General features: G+C 41.8%; 1 protein-coding gene across 1 annotated transcript in view; it reads right to left on the bottom strand.

The window, feature by feature from the left end:
• Positions 1-2030: 2030 nt before the first annotated feature.
• The window catches only part of LOC126183454 (uncharacterized), an 81981-nt gene continuing 66500 nt past the window's right edge, over positions 2031-17511 (bottom strand). Inside the window, exons 2-3 of the mRNA XM_049925450.1 lie at positions 12741-12873; positions 2031-2590 (exon numbers count right to left, since the gene is read on the bottom strand). Coding sequence (XP_049781407.1) covers positions 2416-2590; positions 12741-12873 — 308 coding nt within the window. The 3' untranslated portion in view covers positions 2031-2415. The remainder of the gene's footprint in view (positions 2591-12740; positions 12874-17511) is intronic.

Genomic DNA, 17511 nt, shown 5'->3' with positions numbered 1-17511 from the left:
GTTGGTAAGTTCACATGGAGTACTGTTGTGTTGCACTGAAGTGACGGGACTGTATACTGGCGACTATTAAAATTCAAATTGGACTGTAGAAAGCGAAAAAGAAATTGCAACTACTAGCTTCGGATGTGAACTGCTACAGAAGTCGATCATCGAAAGGATATGCATCACGGTGTTTCCTTTTTACAGAGAAACATTGGAAACCACGTAAACGTTATTTCGTAGCTTGGAAGCTATTACGATAAACTGTACGAAGATTACCGACCTAAATCAGTCATCGACTTGAATAGATTTCCCGGAGGAGGCATGTCTTTTTTTTCTGAACCCTGCGAACTAGTTCACATGTAATATAATAATGAACCTGCATTTGGCTTACAACCATAATATTCCACTACTAACAGTTTTTCAGATTCATCAATGTTTGACAGAGGATGAAGTTACAATAACTTAAACGTATACCTAGTTCATCGATAATTATGATTAGACTTTGGAATAGTAATTTGGCATTTAACCAACAGACATATCATCCTGTCAGAAAGAGAGCTATGCACAATGATGATAGCCAGAGCTGAAATAATATCTGACAGTAAGCATCAAGGTGCTGAAATAAAGCAAAAGACATACGTTGAAACGAAACAGCTATGTGACAAATTACGGCTTTCAGACAAACGCGAAACGTACACCCAGTCAATCAACAACACAATCAGTACCTTGCGTTTCTTCCTATGTACAGCGATTTAAAGAAAAATGAGATTAATTTTAAACAGTAATTGGATTAAAACAGTTTTTCGAGCGCGTAAGAAAATCTAACATATGATCTACCCTGTGAAGGATTATCATGTTCTTATATCCCGACGATTTGTAACAGGATGTGTGGATGTGAGATTAGCTACGTGGGACTGTCAGTTCGAAATAATTAGCAATGCAGCACCGAACATCAGCGGAAGACGAAGGACAGATATCTGGGAAACCTAGTGGCAGGCAAAAATAAAGTTATCCATTAAGAACAAGACATTTTCGTGTATACTCTGATTCTGGGACGCGCTTCAAATTACTAGGATTCAGTGATCAAGATAATCAGGGAAATGAAGTGCATTAATAGCTTTTAATAGACGTACAGGCTACGCCCTACACAGTGCAAAGAAGCCAGCATTTGATGCCGACACACTACAGAAGTTTTTGATCCATATTTGTCGTGGCAAGAATCAGCGGTCGCTGAGACACCTCACGTCATCTATACCTCTGAATTCCCGCCATCTCAGTGACAGTCAGTTGCTCCTCCGACAAAGGAAATGTGTGACACCATAGAATGTTTGAACTTTTATGCCAGTTTACGAGCCAAGTTCAGCTAGAGTAATTTACACAATAATCCCATCCCTAAGTAGTTCATTCTTATAGTGTTGAAATAATTTCCGTTACAGCTTAATTCACTTTTTCACAACATCGTACACCAAAATGACGGATAAATACCATGTAATTTTTTTTTTGAACACCATAGAGCTGTAGTCGTGTGAAACATTGGCTTTATTGGAAGAGCATGTGGTCAGCACCTTGTGCTTCAAATAATTAATGACGGGTTTCAAAAGTGAAACCACTGTTTCTGACCAGACTGAACAGGCCACGTTACAGTCCTCTCACTAAGGAAAAATAACTGAGCTCGATTTTCGTTCCTCTGTGTGTCGCCCAGACATGCTGAGTGCTCAGCCACAGAGGGGGAATACCCCCGGCTTAGCAGTTTAAAGTAGTACTGAAAGACACAGAGCTTCCCATAAAATGTGCTCAGCGATCTACGGCTTCATGTTAGAAATGGCACCGTAAACAAGTCAAGATTGCCAAAAAGCGATGTTTGTTGATGTTACTATGTTATTCAAACGGTCAGTTGCGAAAAAGGTTGTCAAGCAAACTCTGTTGGCAACTTACGTCCAAAAACTTGGCAACACCCTGTTTAGAGAACTACACATCACCGGGATACTCTAACATGTTTCGATATCTGGAAGTTCAATAAGTTGGAAATTGATTTAGTGTACTCCAGATTCATCAGTTCGCCGATACACTTGTATTTCATGTGAAATAATTGTGAACATAAACGTCACAGGTCTTCAGTTTCATTAAATTTGTTACAGATGAGGAACATTAGTATCCATTTCCACTACTGCACAAGCCTTATAATTATTCACTGTGTATAGATAAAATGAGCTATTCTGTCTTAGTGGCTTCCTCGAAAATCGTCAGTATAAAAGTAAGAAAACATGGAACACGAAAGCACATCACAGCTCGTAATAGAGTTATCTTTTGGCCACGCTTGTGCACTATTCTGAATTGTACCACTAGTACGTCTTACGTGAAGTGGCAGCAGTTTGGCGGCACTAGCCACAAGCCGTGTCGGTGCACAAAACTAAAAGGTGCGGGGAGCAGCGACTACCGCTTGGCGCGAGCGCTCTTGATCATTTGGAGCGCAGTGAGCCCAGGGAACGGGCAGTTGGGGTAGAAGTTGTGGCAGCCCGCGCCGTCCACCCCCGCAATCAGCTGTCCCATGTGCGCCGCGAAGTGGTACCGCGACGTCACCTCGGCCGTCACGCTGATGCTCGTGTCGCTGAAACACAGCACACATCAGGAACTCACCCTCACTGTCATAGCTAAAATCACTAAAGGCTAGACAAGCAAAACCTAATTCTTCACATCATAAGGATCGAGATCAGATCTCCAGTCCGTCTATGTCTACATACGTAAACCACAAGCCACCTTGCGGTGCATGGCGGAGAGTATTGTGACAGTTTCTCTACTGTAAGTTAGCACAACAGATTTTCAGTCATGGGCTATGCATTTAACACAGATTTAATATAATTTATACTTTACTGATTCTTTTCACATATTTCTACCCAAATTCCAAATTATAGCATAAACGTAATTGTACAAGAGTTCAATGTTACATCTAAAAACACTGACGGAAAAAAGTCGCAATACAAAAAAAAAAAAAATAATAATTCATGTAATGAAATTTCGGGAATATACTTGCCTAGGTAACATATTTAAGAGGTCACCATTGCAAGACCAGATGATAATGTTCAAAAAATGTTCAAATGTGTGTGAGTTTGGAGAACATACCTTCACCGAGGAGTCAAGCAGTATATTGCTCCCTCCTACGTATATCTCGCGAAGAGACCATGAGGATAAAATCAGAGAGATAAGAGCCCACACAGAGGCATACCGACAGTCCTTCCTTCCACGAACAATACGAGACTGGAATAGAAGGGCGAACCGATAGAGGTACTCAAGGTACCCTCCGCCACACACCGTCAGGTGTCGTCCGCCGCTCGTGGTCTCGCGGTAGCGTTCTCGCTTCCCGAGCCCGGGGTCCCGGGTTCGATTCCCGGCGGGGTCAGGGATTTTCACCTGCCTCGAGATGACTGGGTGTTTGTGTTGTCCTCATCATTTCATCATCATCCGGGAAAGTGGCGAAATTGGACTGAGCAAAGATTGGATAATTGTACGGGCGCTGATAACCACGCAGTTGAGCGCCCCACAAACCAAACAACACAACAACCGTCAGGTGGCTTGCGGAGTATGGATGTAGATGTAGATGTAGATGTAGAAATCTTATGGGACTTAACTGCTAAGGTCATCAGTCCCTGAGCTTACACACTACTTAACCTAAATTATCCTAAGGACAAACACACACACCCATGCCCGAGGGAGGACTCGAACCTCCGCCGGGACCAGCCGCACAGTCCATGACTGCAGCGTCTCAGACCGCTCGGCTAATCCCGCGCGGCGATGATAATGTAAGAGCGGGATGAGCCATTGCAAAAGTGAAACGCTGGTACATTAATAACCGATGTATACGCCAGAGCGTTGAATGTAAGCATGCAAACGTACATGTATTGTGTTGTACAGGTGCCGGATGTCAGTCTTCGTCTTCCTGCAATAGCGCAGAAAGAAAATCCTGCTTCTCTTAGCCCTGCTACACGATCTAGTTCAAACTCAGCGAGGTGTTGATAATGGCGTCTTTGTCGCCTTAAAGGCATTTTTGACTAACATCGACTCATCACGTCCAATCTCGAAGATACTTAAAGCTCACGACCGTTACTGCGTGTACTTATAGCAAACCTGATTTGCATCCTGATAGTGGCACTACTAGCGCCATTCTTACGCGACTGGAACGAAACTGAAATAGACATCGTAAACTTTCGTTTATGTTACACAACTCCTTCTTGGTGTTCCGATTCCTTTACTGTCAGTGTGTAAGTTTACTATATTTCCTGCACATACAAACATAAATTCCAGGCACGTTTAATAGGAAGTACTTTGGTCCAGTAGGCAAAAACTGACCTCTGTAATATTATCGAGAAGGAAGAGAGTTGCCGATGGGAGTTAGAAATAGGACGATAGACGGAGAGAACATGGCAGTTTGTTAGTGGTGTAAGAAATGTAATTTCTGAAAGGGAAGTAGTTTCTACGTGGCAGCGGTAGGATGGAACAGAGTCGAAAGCAGGTTTGAACCATTGAGACAGAGGAAGCGCTTGTTCGAAGTTCGATGACGAGCAGAATGAAGAAATTGCCAGAGATGTGTGACTGCGTTATTATTGTAATGAATTAATAAACATTAAGACTGAACGTAAAGGTTTTTAAGTTTCGACGTAAAGGTAGGGCTAACGAGGTAGAAGGCGGAAAGGAGAAGACAGAAGAATCGAGAGTGAATAGCAGCAGACAGAAGATTCATCAAGAAGATCGACACAGAAGTCGGCAGAAGACTGAAGAATTCAAGATATCGGACGAATGAGAATTTTGTGGGTCCTCATCAAAGAAGCTCGAGTGTAGGGAACAATAAAAGTGACTGAGTCTGGGAAAATAATGGCCATTTCCTTCCATCAAGAGGAGGAGAGACATGGCAAACTATAGCGACAGCTGACAATACAAAATCAAGTGTGTCTTAAGCAATCTTTTGTGCTATTTAAACGTATTGGTAATGATATATCAGCGAGACAGTGTGGAGAAGCCATAGTATGAGTCGTTACAATTCCTCAGGTAATTTATTCAAATATGAAATTGTCGGCAGCCACACTGTCAGCTTCCGAGGTCAGTGGACACACCTGCAGCAGCCCAGATTAACAGCCATCTTCGGCCGCCGCCATCACTACAATCTCAGTTGAGGAATAAAGCAAGCTGTACACTCTGGTGACACGGTTTTTATATCAAACAGACGGGTGTGTGCACGTGAACTCTGCAACATAACACTCAGAGTATTTTAATATCAGTAACAATCAGGCGCATTACAAAATCTGGCAGTTAAGATTCTACTCGCAGTTGGGAAATTTGCATCGCTATATAGCCTTTGTAAGAGAGCCTTGTTGACTTGAAGTGTTAAAACATTTGAAAAAAATTCAGTTATCTGACAACATAACTTTGTTTTGGGACGTGCACGATTGTAGCCCAACATTGATACATTAATATAATACCACACTTCGCATACACAGGGTTATTCTAAATGATGGACCCATTTTCAAAAAATCGTATGTATTCAAGTACAAATCCAAAATGAAAAAGCTTTATACCAATGGAAAGAGGAAGTTTCAAAGTTTTTGACGGGAAGTGATGGTTTCAGAAGTGGCCGGTAGAATTGGTGCCGCAATAGGGCCGTCATTCCGTTTCACTGTCAGTTGTGACTCAGACGGCGACTGTGAAGCACAAGGTTTTCTGCGATTTTTAGCTCGCGAAATGTGAGTCGCAAACTGTAGTGCAGCGGGTATTTAGTATCAAATTCGGTATTTAACCACCAACTCGTAAAAGCTTTAGTCGTTGGTTTAAGCAATTTAAACTGAGAGTGTGGGCAAAGGAAAATTAGCACAGACCGATCGCGTGTGTCAGAGGATAGTGTCCGACGGATTCTAGAAATATCTATGCGCAGCCTCAGTAAGTCTACCAACAGAGCCAGTTGAGAACTTGAAATACCCCAACCAACTGTATGGAAAGTTCTGAGACGGCGTTTGCTGTATAAGCCCTAGCGATTACAACTGGTGCAGGCTTTCAACCCCTGACAAAAACTTGTGGTTATGTGCTAGTAAAGATGGAAGATGGCGCATTTCTACAGCGTGTAATTTTTAACGATGAAGCGACGTTCCACCTCTTAGTGGAAAAGTCAACAGCCACAATGTTCGCACATGGGTTTTGGAAAATCCATATTCACCATTGCAACACGAAAGAGACTCACCGAAGATCAACGTGTTCTGTGCCGTATCCCGTACAAAGGTTTATGGACCACTTTTCTTTACGGAAAGAACTGTAACGGGAATCACGTACCTACATCTACATCTACATGATTACTCTGCAATTCACACGTAAATGCCTGGCAGAGAGTTCATCGAACCATTTTCCTACTACTTCTCTACCATTCCACTCTCGAATGGCGTGTGGGTAAAAGAAACACCTAAATCTTTCCGTTCCAGCTCTGATTTCTCTTATTTTATTATGATGATAATTTCTCCCTACGTAGGTGGGTGTCAACAAAATATTTTCGCATTCAGAAGAGAAAGTTGATGATTGAAATTTCGTAAATAGATCTCGTTGCAAAGAAAACCGCCTTTGTTTCCGTGACTGCCACCCCAACTCGCGTATCATATCAGTGACACTCTCACCCCTATTGCGCGATAACACGAAACGAGCTGCCCTTCTTTGCACTTTTTCGATGTCCTCCGTCAATCCTCCCTAGTAATGATCCCATACCGAGCAGCAATATTCCAGTAGAGGACGGACAAGTGTAATGTAGGCTGTCTCTTTAGTGGGTTTGTCGCATCTTCTAAGTGTTCTGCCAACAAAGCGCAGTCTTTGTTTCGCCTTCCCTACAATATTATCTATGTGGTCTTTCCAATTTAAGTTGTTCGTAATTGTGAGTCCCAGGTATTTAGTCAAATTAACAGCCCTTAGATTTGTGCGATTTATCGTATACCCAAAATTTATCAGATTTCTTTTAGTACCAATGTGGATCACCTCGCACATTTCTTTGTTCAGTGCCAATTGCCACTTTTCGCAACATACAGAAATTCTCTCTAGATCATTTTTTAATTGGAACTGATCGTCTGACGATTTTACTGCACCGTAAATTGCAGCATCATGTGCAAACAATCTAAGGGGGCTGCTCAGATTATCACCTAGATCATTTATGGTTGAAATGGCTCTGAGCACTATGGGACTTAACATCTGAGATCATCAGTACCCTAGAACTTAGAAATACTTAAACCTAACTAGCCTAAGGACATCACACACATCCGTGCCGAGGCAGGATTCGAACCTGCGACCGTAGCAGTCGCGCGGTTCCGGGCTGAAGCGCCTAGAACCGCTCAGCCACCACGGCCGGCTAGATCATTTATGTAAATCAGGAACAGCACAGGGCCTATGACACTACCTTACGGAACGCCAGATATCACTTCTGTTCTACTCGATGATTTACCGTCTATCACTACGAACTGTGACCTCTCTGAGAGGATACCACGAATCCAGTCAGACAACTGATACGATACTCCATATGCACGCAATTTGATTAATAGTCACTTGTGAGGAACGGTATCAAAAGCCTCCTTGAAATCTAGGAATATGGAATCGATCTGAGATCCCTTGTCGACAGCACTCATTACGGGACATGTAGGAACAATGGCTGTTCTCTCAAGATGTGGAAGATTCCTAGGACTTCATTTTCCAACAGAATGGAACTCCGCGCCATGGTCACCGTGATGTACGAGGCTTTTTGAATTACTCCCTTACTCAGCACTGGGTCGACGCAAGGGACTTGAGGACCTGGCTCTGCACTTCTGACCACCGAGATCACCTGATCTCACGCCCTGCGACTGTTTCTTATGGGGTTATGTGAAGGAAGCTGTTTACGTCCCGCCTCTACGAACCACTCTCACTCTGAACGATCTGCGGAAAGGATCACTGCTGCTGCGCACTCAGTAACAGCAGTTATGCTTTCGTGTGTGTGGGGCGAGTTTGTCTACAGCGTCGATGTTTGCCGTGCAGCCAACGGTGACAACATAGAACATTTATAACATTTATCACACTTCCAATTATTAAATAATTATTAAAAACTAATAAATTACAAATTATTTAAAATTATTAAATTAATTAAATTGATGTCAAACATTACGAAAAAAATTTTCAAACTTCCTCTTTTCATTGGTACAAAGCTTGTTCATTTTGAAGTTTTGAAAGTAGTTCCATCACTTAGAATAACCGCGCAAAATTACGTACAAATCAGTAGTAACATTTCTTTAGCTATTTCTCATACAATTTCTGTTCGTTGTGATTAATTACGCACCGACTGCTTAATATAACTTCAAAGGAGTCACAGTAGATCAAACATTTATAACTTCGCGAAGGGAAATCTGCATTACTGACATTAATTCTGTGAAGCTTTGCATGAGACGACAAGTAATCAACTTTACCTATTTAAATATTAATAACTATTGTAATGTTACAATTGTCTGTGCGTGTGTGCGTGCGTGTACGTAGGTTTTGCAAGTCTAGACGTGAGATGCTTCCACTTGTCAGTTCAAGTGTAGGTATTGGTTCTGATTTATTTCGATAAAATAGTAGCAATTGTTGAGGTAGTTGTTCATATGTTGGTTAATAACAGTGGCAGTTAGTCTATCATTCATACATAGTGAAAGAACAGTACTTCAGTGTCAGTAAGGCATCATCTCATAACATCTCATCAATCAGACTTAATTAAATGTATTAGTACCTTGTCTCAGTATGAGTTACACCGTTTCCTGTTCCACTCGCAAAGGTAGCGAGGGAAAATCGACCATCTGTGTGGTTCCATGGGAGAACTGATTTCTCTTTCCGGTGATCGTGGCCTTTACGCGAGATGTATAGTGTGGTGTCACCGCCAGACACCACACTTGCTAGGTGGTAGCTTTAAATCGGCCGCGGTCCATTAGTACATGTCGGACCCGCGTGTCGCCACTGTCAGTGATCGCAGATCGAGCGCCACCACACGGCAGGTCTAGAGAGACGTACTAGCACTCGCCCCAGTTGTACAGCCGACGTTGCTAGCCATGGTTCACTGAGAATTACGCTCTCATTTGCCGAGACGATAGTTAACATAGCCTTCAGCTACAGTTGCTACGACCTAGCAAGGCGCCGTATTCAATTGCTATAATACTTCTGTATCATCAAGAGCAATGTTCTACAAATGTGGATTAAAGTTAAGTATTCCAGAAGCTACGTACTTTTCTTTATAGCATTCATTATGTATCCTGTTTCAGACCTCACGCCAGCCTGCTTGGTTTTAACGCGTGCATTTCGGCCTTCTCTAGCTATACAACATATAGTGTTAGCAGTAGCTACGTTCTCCAGTCTGTCACAAATATCGACTCTCAAAACATTGTCAGTAGTGTTTCGTAAATGAACTTTTCTTGCCTCCACGGATTCCAGTTGGAGTTAGCGGAGCATTTCGGTATTTTTCGCTTGTTTTCGATCGAATCTATTGGTAACAAATCTTACAGTATGCCCCTGAACTGCTTCGATGTCTTTCCTTCAATCCGACATGGTGGTGATCACGAACACTCGATCAGTGCCCAAGAACGGGTCGCACTTGTGAGCATATGCGATCTTCTTTATAAATGAATGCAGTTTCGTAGAATTCTCCCAATAAATCGAATTTGATCGTTCGCCTCCCCTACAACCTACTTTATACGCTCGTTCCATTTCAAGTCACTTTGTCATGCTTAGATATTTAATAGGAGTGACTGTCAAGCAGCACACCAATTATACCGTATTCGAATAGAACAGGATTGTTTTTCATACTGATCTTCATTAACTTACATTTTCCCACAGTTAAAACATGCTGCTGTTCATCCTAGGACGTTTTCTGATTAATCCAACATTTTGTTTATGTGAGAGCGGACGCACCATGCTTCGTATTGCACTTTGAACCACAGATATCCTTATAAAGGGCTGGTACCCAGTTCACAGGTCAGAGGAAGGTTCAAATGGTTCAAATGGCTCTGAGCACTATGGGACTCAACTGCTGAGGTCATTAGTCCCCTAGAACTTAGAACTAGTTAAACCTAACTAACCTAAGGACATCACAAACATCCATGCCCGAGGCAGGATTCGAACCTGCGACCGTAGCGGTCTTGCGGTTCCAGACTGCAGCGCCTTTAACCGCACGGCCACTTCGGCCGGCTCAGAGGAAGGCAATGCACATAATCTCCAATAGGGATTTCCCCAAGAAAACACCATGGTGTTCAAACGAAGCTTTAGTTCGATGAACAATTTACTAACATTAAGTAATTCGTATTTAATTTCCTGTAAGCTCGTGGCAATTTTTCAGTTTCGTGTAACCCGTCAACGGATATACGTGCTCACCAGAACATTTCTTGCTCTTCCGTGCTATGACAAATCTCCCTCGTTCAGAGCGTGTAGTAGGAAAGATAAATAGCTGTAAGGAATTTATGAAAAACATAAACAAAAGCCAGGCGTCAAACGCTAAGACTTGTGTGAAGACCATAATACTTGGCTAATGACAATGTAAAACATTTCCAGAGGTAAAAGTTACTTTAAATACGAAAAGTAGTAACCGCAGGACCAATGCACAGAATGTTTAGCTTCGTCAACATTGATATAATGCCTGTCGAATACTACAGTGGGCAGTTATAATACTTTCACCAAACGTTGATTGATAGTGTGCCTTCGTAGTTGCTCATAATTTCTTACATATGTGACAGAAACTGACGAGTTAAATACATAAACAATGCAATACAAACTCAACAGATCTGAAGGCGGTTGCACTTGCCGAACCGACTATCAGAAAATGTAAATTTTAGATTTAAATAAAGAATAACAGAAGTTTGAAGTAGTTGTGTAACAAAGTTCTGAGCAAAGAAGCTTTGAACATTTATGAATGAAAAGCAACTGTGGGATGGTAATTACCCTCTTATTGATGGCATTATGGACATACCCAGAACCAAAGACAGTACAAAGATAAACTCATCTCTTGTGAGGAAGTACAAACTAAAAGTTTTAATACCTTAGAGAGTTTCACACGTTTAGATATCCTTAATGTGTCTTGCCAATGTCCACTCAACTAGCAGTTTCACATGAATTTCTTGGGAGTAATGGAAATTAATTTCTTTTTTCGCAAATAAGTCACTTACGACTAGGCGAAATAATCATTTTTTGCCTTCCTTTTCGTCCGGTATTCTTTCATGAGTAACGAGTAAGTGTTTGCCTATTGTATCTTGCCCTTTTTTTCTCGAAGAAAATATTACCATAACCGATTGACACAAATAAGCTTAAAATTACCTAAAGGAATTAGGACACCAAATTTACAAAACCGTGTTGGTATGAGGTAAGTCACACAAACACGGATTTCCGAGGAAGAAGGAGGAAACGAACTGTTTTACGTTTTCTAGAAATAAATTTTCAAAGTGCAGTGGAGAAAGTACTGAAATTAATTTAAAATGTGTACAGTACGATTGGTAGATTCAAAATATACTGCCATAATCGCGTAAAGTTTTAGACAGCCTTAACTGCTCTCTTGCTTCTCATAAGTCTGAACATGTTCCTTGCTTATCATACGGGCTCCTGCAACTGGTGCAGCAATTAGGGTAAATAATGACGTAATCGCTGCCTTGGCGATGAGGAGTACGTTCTGTAATGAGCCTTAATGGTAAGTTATCTAGTGTACTGCGCCATTTTCAACTTCGAGAAAGATTCATTTTGGAGTTCTCACCGTTGTAGTGTGAAATTTTTATGTGGGACCTAGTCCTAGGCTACATGAAGGCCATCGATGCTTGCCGAGCTGGGTTTGCTTGAACTTCTTATTCGGGGCATGAGACTAGTGCAGATGGAAGACATTTGACATTGAAAGGAAAATATCCGTGTCTCGTTCTGACACAAGGTTTTATTTCTGTAGTGTACTAGACAATATGGTGTGTAATAGGGGTAATCTTTTCTTAAAAGCACATGTACGTAAACACTAAGTAGACATTTATGTTGGCGAGCTGGGAAAGAGTCTTGTAAATTCGATAAAAATATAGTACTGAATTTCAGTCTAACACTTAAAGAACAAAGTTTCGTTTCTGGTGATTTTCGGTAGAAATAAACTGCGCGAGATGGCACAGCTATAGCTTCACGTCAGTCCTTTAATCTTTGGAATTTCTCTGGTTAATCTAACGTACAGTCGTGTGGTGTTATTTGTTGTGAGATTCCGAAGGACAGTTCCAATACTCAATTGGAAAAAGTTTCTTTCTCCGGGAACTGTACATCTTTTCCTTCGCTAATTGCGTTTTTGTTTCTATATAAGTAATTGTAGTATAGGTCATCAGTTGACTTGAGTGTACAGCCCTATTTGTATGCTTGATAATTATGAGACAGTGTGAGGAGAGTATTAACGCTGATCCTTGCATTCTCCTATTATACTACATAGCCACCATGTACAACGTCATTATTTACTAACGCATCACTATCTACCTGATTCATCTGAATGAAAATTATCTTCTCTCTCATCACAAGATTTTCAGTTATAGTGATGAAAGGAAATCTCATATGAAGCTTTATTTTGATTTCTCAGTGAAACAGGCATGTAAACATTACATTTACCGTGAATGAACAGTGTCACAGTAGTCGTAATGTAACATAACTCACAAAAGAAATGATCTCTTAGAAAACTGTGTTGATACTCTTCAGTACTTATCTGTACGAAATGTGTATGCTTTCAGCTAATACAGCTTCACTGTACTTACCGGATAAGATTTAAGAGGGCTTTCTCGGACTCAGTAAGTTTCTCCTTGGACGGCATGGCATTCATTTCACATATCAGCTTCGGAAGACACGAGTTTTTGATCGTTGACAGCAGTTTGGCGCGTGTAGAGCTTGCTGTGGGCATAAATTTGCGAACAAATAAAGTATTTGTGCTTGAATCAAGCAGAACCTTAGACTATAAACAAAACCTCAGCATATAGTTATTAGTGGCACTTGCACGTTAGAAGCAATTATTGTAGTTATAATTCTATATTAGTTTCGTTCAGTATTATACTTAAGCCTCATTTAAGTAGCCCATTACTAAAAAGTAGTTTCTGTCGCAGATAGCTGGTGTAGCCTGTGGTGAAATATTGTGAGTTGATTGTTATTAGCAAGTGAATCAGATTAAAAAAAGAAGGAAAATGTATGATAAACATACTTCTGTAAGTAAACTTCTGGCGAGAATTAAATTTAACTACAACTATGATACAGAATGTTCGAAATCCATGAACTGCACGATATGCCATAAATTATGTATCGAAATGACACAAAATTAGACATGAATATATAAGAAATTATTAGAGCAGATTTTTCAGTTAAAATATAGAGAATTAAAACGGTTGTTACAGTAAATGATCAGAAAGGAAAGGATGATCGTTTGAGATTTGTACTCAGAACATAAGGGTAATCACTAATTGGCCGAGGCTGATGAAAATGTAGTGTGATTACTTATTACGACGACAAAAAATGCGCTGCTAATCCAAGATTTTCTATAATTGAGGCAAAGGACTCGCATTATCATTTCTATGGCATCATTAAATCCCTTCATGCGAAGAAAGACGCCGGTGCCGATTTCCGGCCAAATGGTAGTCCAGTCCGTGTGTAATTATATCCGGTCTTTAATGACTCCATCATCATCGAGACTTACACATTAATCGTTCTTTTTCCACGAAAGGAAAACTCACTGGTATAACGACTTTGTTATATGATCATTAACATATCTTGGTAGACAACATCACGCAAATGGAAAGACCGGAAAATATTGCCAAAGCTTAACTTTGCTGTGGGCTACTGTGGTAACGCTTTTCACGATTGTGTTATAATTAAAAGAGCAAACAGTAACCCCGCTCACCTCTGCATCGAAATAATGGGTCACTAATAAGTTTCGCTGGTTGAACATGTATGCATCTATTGCAAGAACTGTGCTGCAGCCATTGCCCTACCAGCACAGGAACAAGTCGAAAGTCATTGGTGGGGCCCAAAGGTTTCCACAAAATCTGAGTCCAGCAAGAGCCTAGCACTGTATACGTTGCATTACAAAGCTACCAGAAACAAACGATATGTAAGACTTGAGAGACGGGAGAAATCTATCTTCAGTGAAGAACTGAAGACCTACGGACCGAACGACACAAGCGCTTCGAAAAAACTACCAAAAACACTGAAGAAAGAAAAGGAAGAGACAGCTCTAGGATTTTATAGCCGCCGTAATCGATGGTCCACTTCCGGCTGAGCAGAGGAACACTCGGACCAGTTCGCACTCAACGATCAAAACGGCAACATCGTCTTGGGTAGTCCACCAGCGTGTTAAATGTCTTACAAGGAATTCCTTTAGTACGATGTGCATAGGGCCAATGATGTTTACGGCATCCGACGCCCCACCTGTTGTCTATGATGCAACCACAATATTGGCCGCTAAGGGCAACAGGGGGTGGGACTGGATGTATCCAATAGTGAGGATAGCGAGGACATAAGGGTAATCACCAATTGGACGAGGCTGATGAAAATGGAGTGTGATTGCTTATTACGACGACGAAAAATGCTGCTGAGTCAAGTTGTTCAGTAATTGAGGCAAATGACTCGCATTATCATTTTTATGGCATCACTAAATCCCTTCATGCGAAGGAAGATGCCGCTGCCGATTTCCGGCCAAATGGTAGTCCAGTCCGAATATCTCACAACAGCGCTATGTCCGCTCCGATAGCTGAGTGGTCAGCGTGACGGATTGCCGTCCTACGGACCCGGGTTAGATTCCCGGTTGGGTCGGAAGTTTTCTCCACTCAGGGACTGGGTGTTGTGTTGTCTTCATCATCATTTCATCTCCATACGACGAGCAGGTCGCCCAATGTGACGTCGAATGTAATAAGACCTGCACCAAGGCGGCCGGACCTTCCCCGCAATGGGCCTCCAGACCAATGACGCCAAACGCTCATTTCATTTCCACAACAGCGCTAAGATGCTAGTAGTGTTGATACAACGCACAGCAATGACAACGATGAACAAAGCCAACATTGCCTTACAGGGTTATCACAAATGATTGAAGCGATTTCACAGCTCTACAATAACTTTATTATTTGAGATATTTTCACAATGCTTTGCACACACATACAAAAACTGTAAAAGTTTTTTTAGGCATTCACAAATGTTCGATATGTGCTCCTTTAGTGATTCGGCAGACATCAAGCCGATAATCAAGTTCCTCCCACACTCGGCGCAGCATGTCCTCATCAATGAGTTCGAAAGCATCGTTGATGCGAGCTCGCACTTCTGGCACGTTTCTTGGTAAAGGAGGTTTAAACACTGAATCTTTCACATAACCCCACAGAAAGAAATCGCATGGGGTTAAGTCGGGAGAGCGTGGAGGCCATGACATGAATTGCTGATCATGATCTCCACCACGATCGATCCATCGGTTTTCCAATCTCCTGTTTAAGAAATGCCGAACATCATGATGGAAGTGCGGTGGAGCACCATCCTGTTGAAAGATGAAGTCGGCGCTGTCGGTCTCCAGTTCTGGCATGAGCCAATTTTCCGCGGGCTACGCGTGAAACTTGCCCGCACGCGTTCAATCGTTTCTTCGCTCACTGCAGGCCGACCTGTTGATTTCCCCTTACAGAGGCATCCAGAAGCTTTAAACTGTGCATACCATCGCCGAATGGAGTTAGCAGTTGGTGGATCTTTGTTGAACTTCGTCCTGAAGTGTCGTTGCACTGTTATGACTGACTGATGTGAGTGCATTTCAAGCACGACATACGCTTTCTCGGCTCCTGTCGCCATTTTGTCTCACTGCGCTCTCGAGCGCTCTGACAGCAGAAACCTGAAGTGCGGCTTCAGCCGAACAAAACTTTATGAGTTCTTCTACGTATCTGTAGTGTGTCATGACCATATGTCAATGAATGGAGCTACAGTGAATTTATGAAATCGCTTCAATCATTTGTAATAGCCCTGTACATCTTCAACAACAGTTGCCGAAATTGACATTTCGTCGGAAAGGAACGCAAGCAATTTCGCATAGTGAGAATGAAGTGACATATGAAACATTAGCGTATCCGCAAGATGAGTCAGTAGAATGTTTAGTGCCGTATACGTTCGACTGTGCGGACAAAGTACATAAGGAGTAAATACGCACTTAACATGTTAAAGCGATGTTGAAACAGTTGCCGATCCATGTGGTTCATCATCCTTTTCGGACAGGGAGCCACAAATTCCTTCATCAGTGAAACGAAGTAAAGGACAATCGTTGACCAAGTAGCGGGTACTGAACATAATTACGTACATTGAAGACCATCCACAACGTAGTAAAAGCAATTATGAACAGATTTCGAATAAGTCTGCACCAATATGACAATGCAGTGTATAAGGAAAACTGCGAGTATTCAAAGGAGAATACCTGTTATAAAAACTGGTGTTAACGCTTTTCAAGGATGCTCGATACAATTTACAGGACGTGCATGCTAGTGACCTACTACGTTATGCACATCAAACTGAGCGTGGTATGACTTACTGTGATATCAATGACAATAGTGGACGGTTGTACAACTTCAGACAGTGCTGCAGAATTGGAAGACGTAAGATAACGAAATTTCATACAAAGTGTCAACTAGACGATGCACAGCAAACTGCAGATTCGGCCCGAAAATTTGTAGATGAAGTAAACAAACTTGTCCCATCGTTCAAAAAGGAATTTTTTATCAACTCCGACTAACCGGAGTTTGGAGACGAAGTGAATCTGGATGGTAAATAGACTGAAAAGTTATTTACTGCGCTGCGAGAAGTTGGAGATGCTCTGCCCCCTTACGGTTCTTTCTCGTCCGCGTGACCTTGCAAGGGCAGTAAGGAATATTTACGTCACAGCAAGAAAGGGTGGGGAAATGGGCGTAACAGAACTACAAATGTGGTATGAGCACTGCCCCTGGCCAGTAGCTGGTCAAAATAACATGCTTTTGCTTGATTCCTGGTCTGCGTATAAAAATCATGCTCCTTTAGAGCAAATTATCCCTCCTGAAAAGTGTGTGATATTGCAGTTCATACCACCTGGAACCATTGGACAAATTCAGCCTTTGGATGTTTGGTTTCTCCGTGCCTCTAAAACATATTATCGCGCTATCTGCAGCTGTGCCTTAAAGGTTAGCTAATTTCACGATTACGACAAATTCTTTGTATTCGGTTGCATGCCATCACATTCCATCAATTCTAATTATCTCGTTACACCAATACGATTGTCTATGCATTCTACAAGTGTGGGTACCTAGCGCAACATCCTGCATGCTTTGTAACTCCCAAGCAGCTGATGGTGCGAACTTCTGTGATCATTGTGGCGCGCCATTTTTCAATCGGTGTTCGTGGTGCAAGTTAATAGTTTGTTTTGAACATTTCTTGAAAGTCGACGATGTCCATTTTCTGTAGTGTTGATCATTGTACCTACCGGGTACTCATTTGTGTCGCCCTCTTGATGCACATGTGTCATTAGCAGCTAATATATTTCCTGTCCATAAT

Source organism: Schistocerca cancellata, chromosome 4, assembly GCF_023864275.1.
Source record: "Schistocerca cancellata isolate TAMUIC-IGC-003103 chromosome 4, iqSchCanc2.1, whole genome shotgun sequence".
NCBI lineage: Eukaryota > Metazoa > Arthropoda > Insecta > Orthoptera > Acrididae > Schistocerca > Schistocerca cancellata.
The sequence above is the reverse complement of the archived record's forward strand: the minus strand, read 5'-3'. Positions and strand labels throughout refer to the sequence as shown.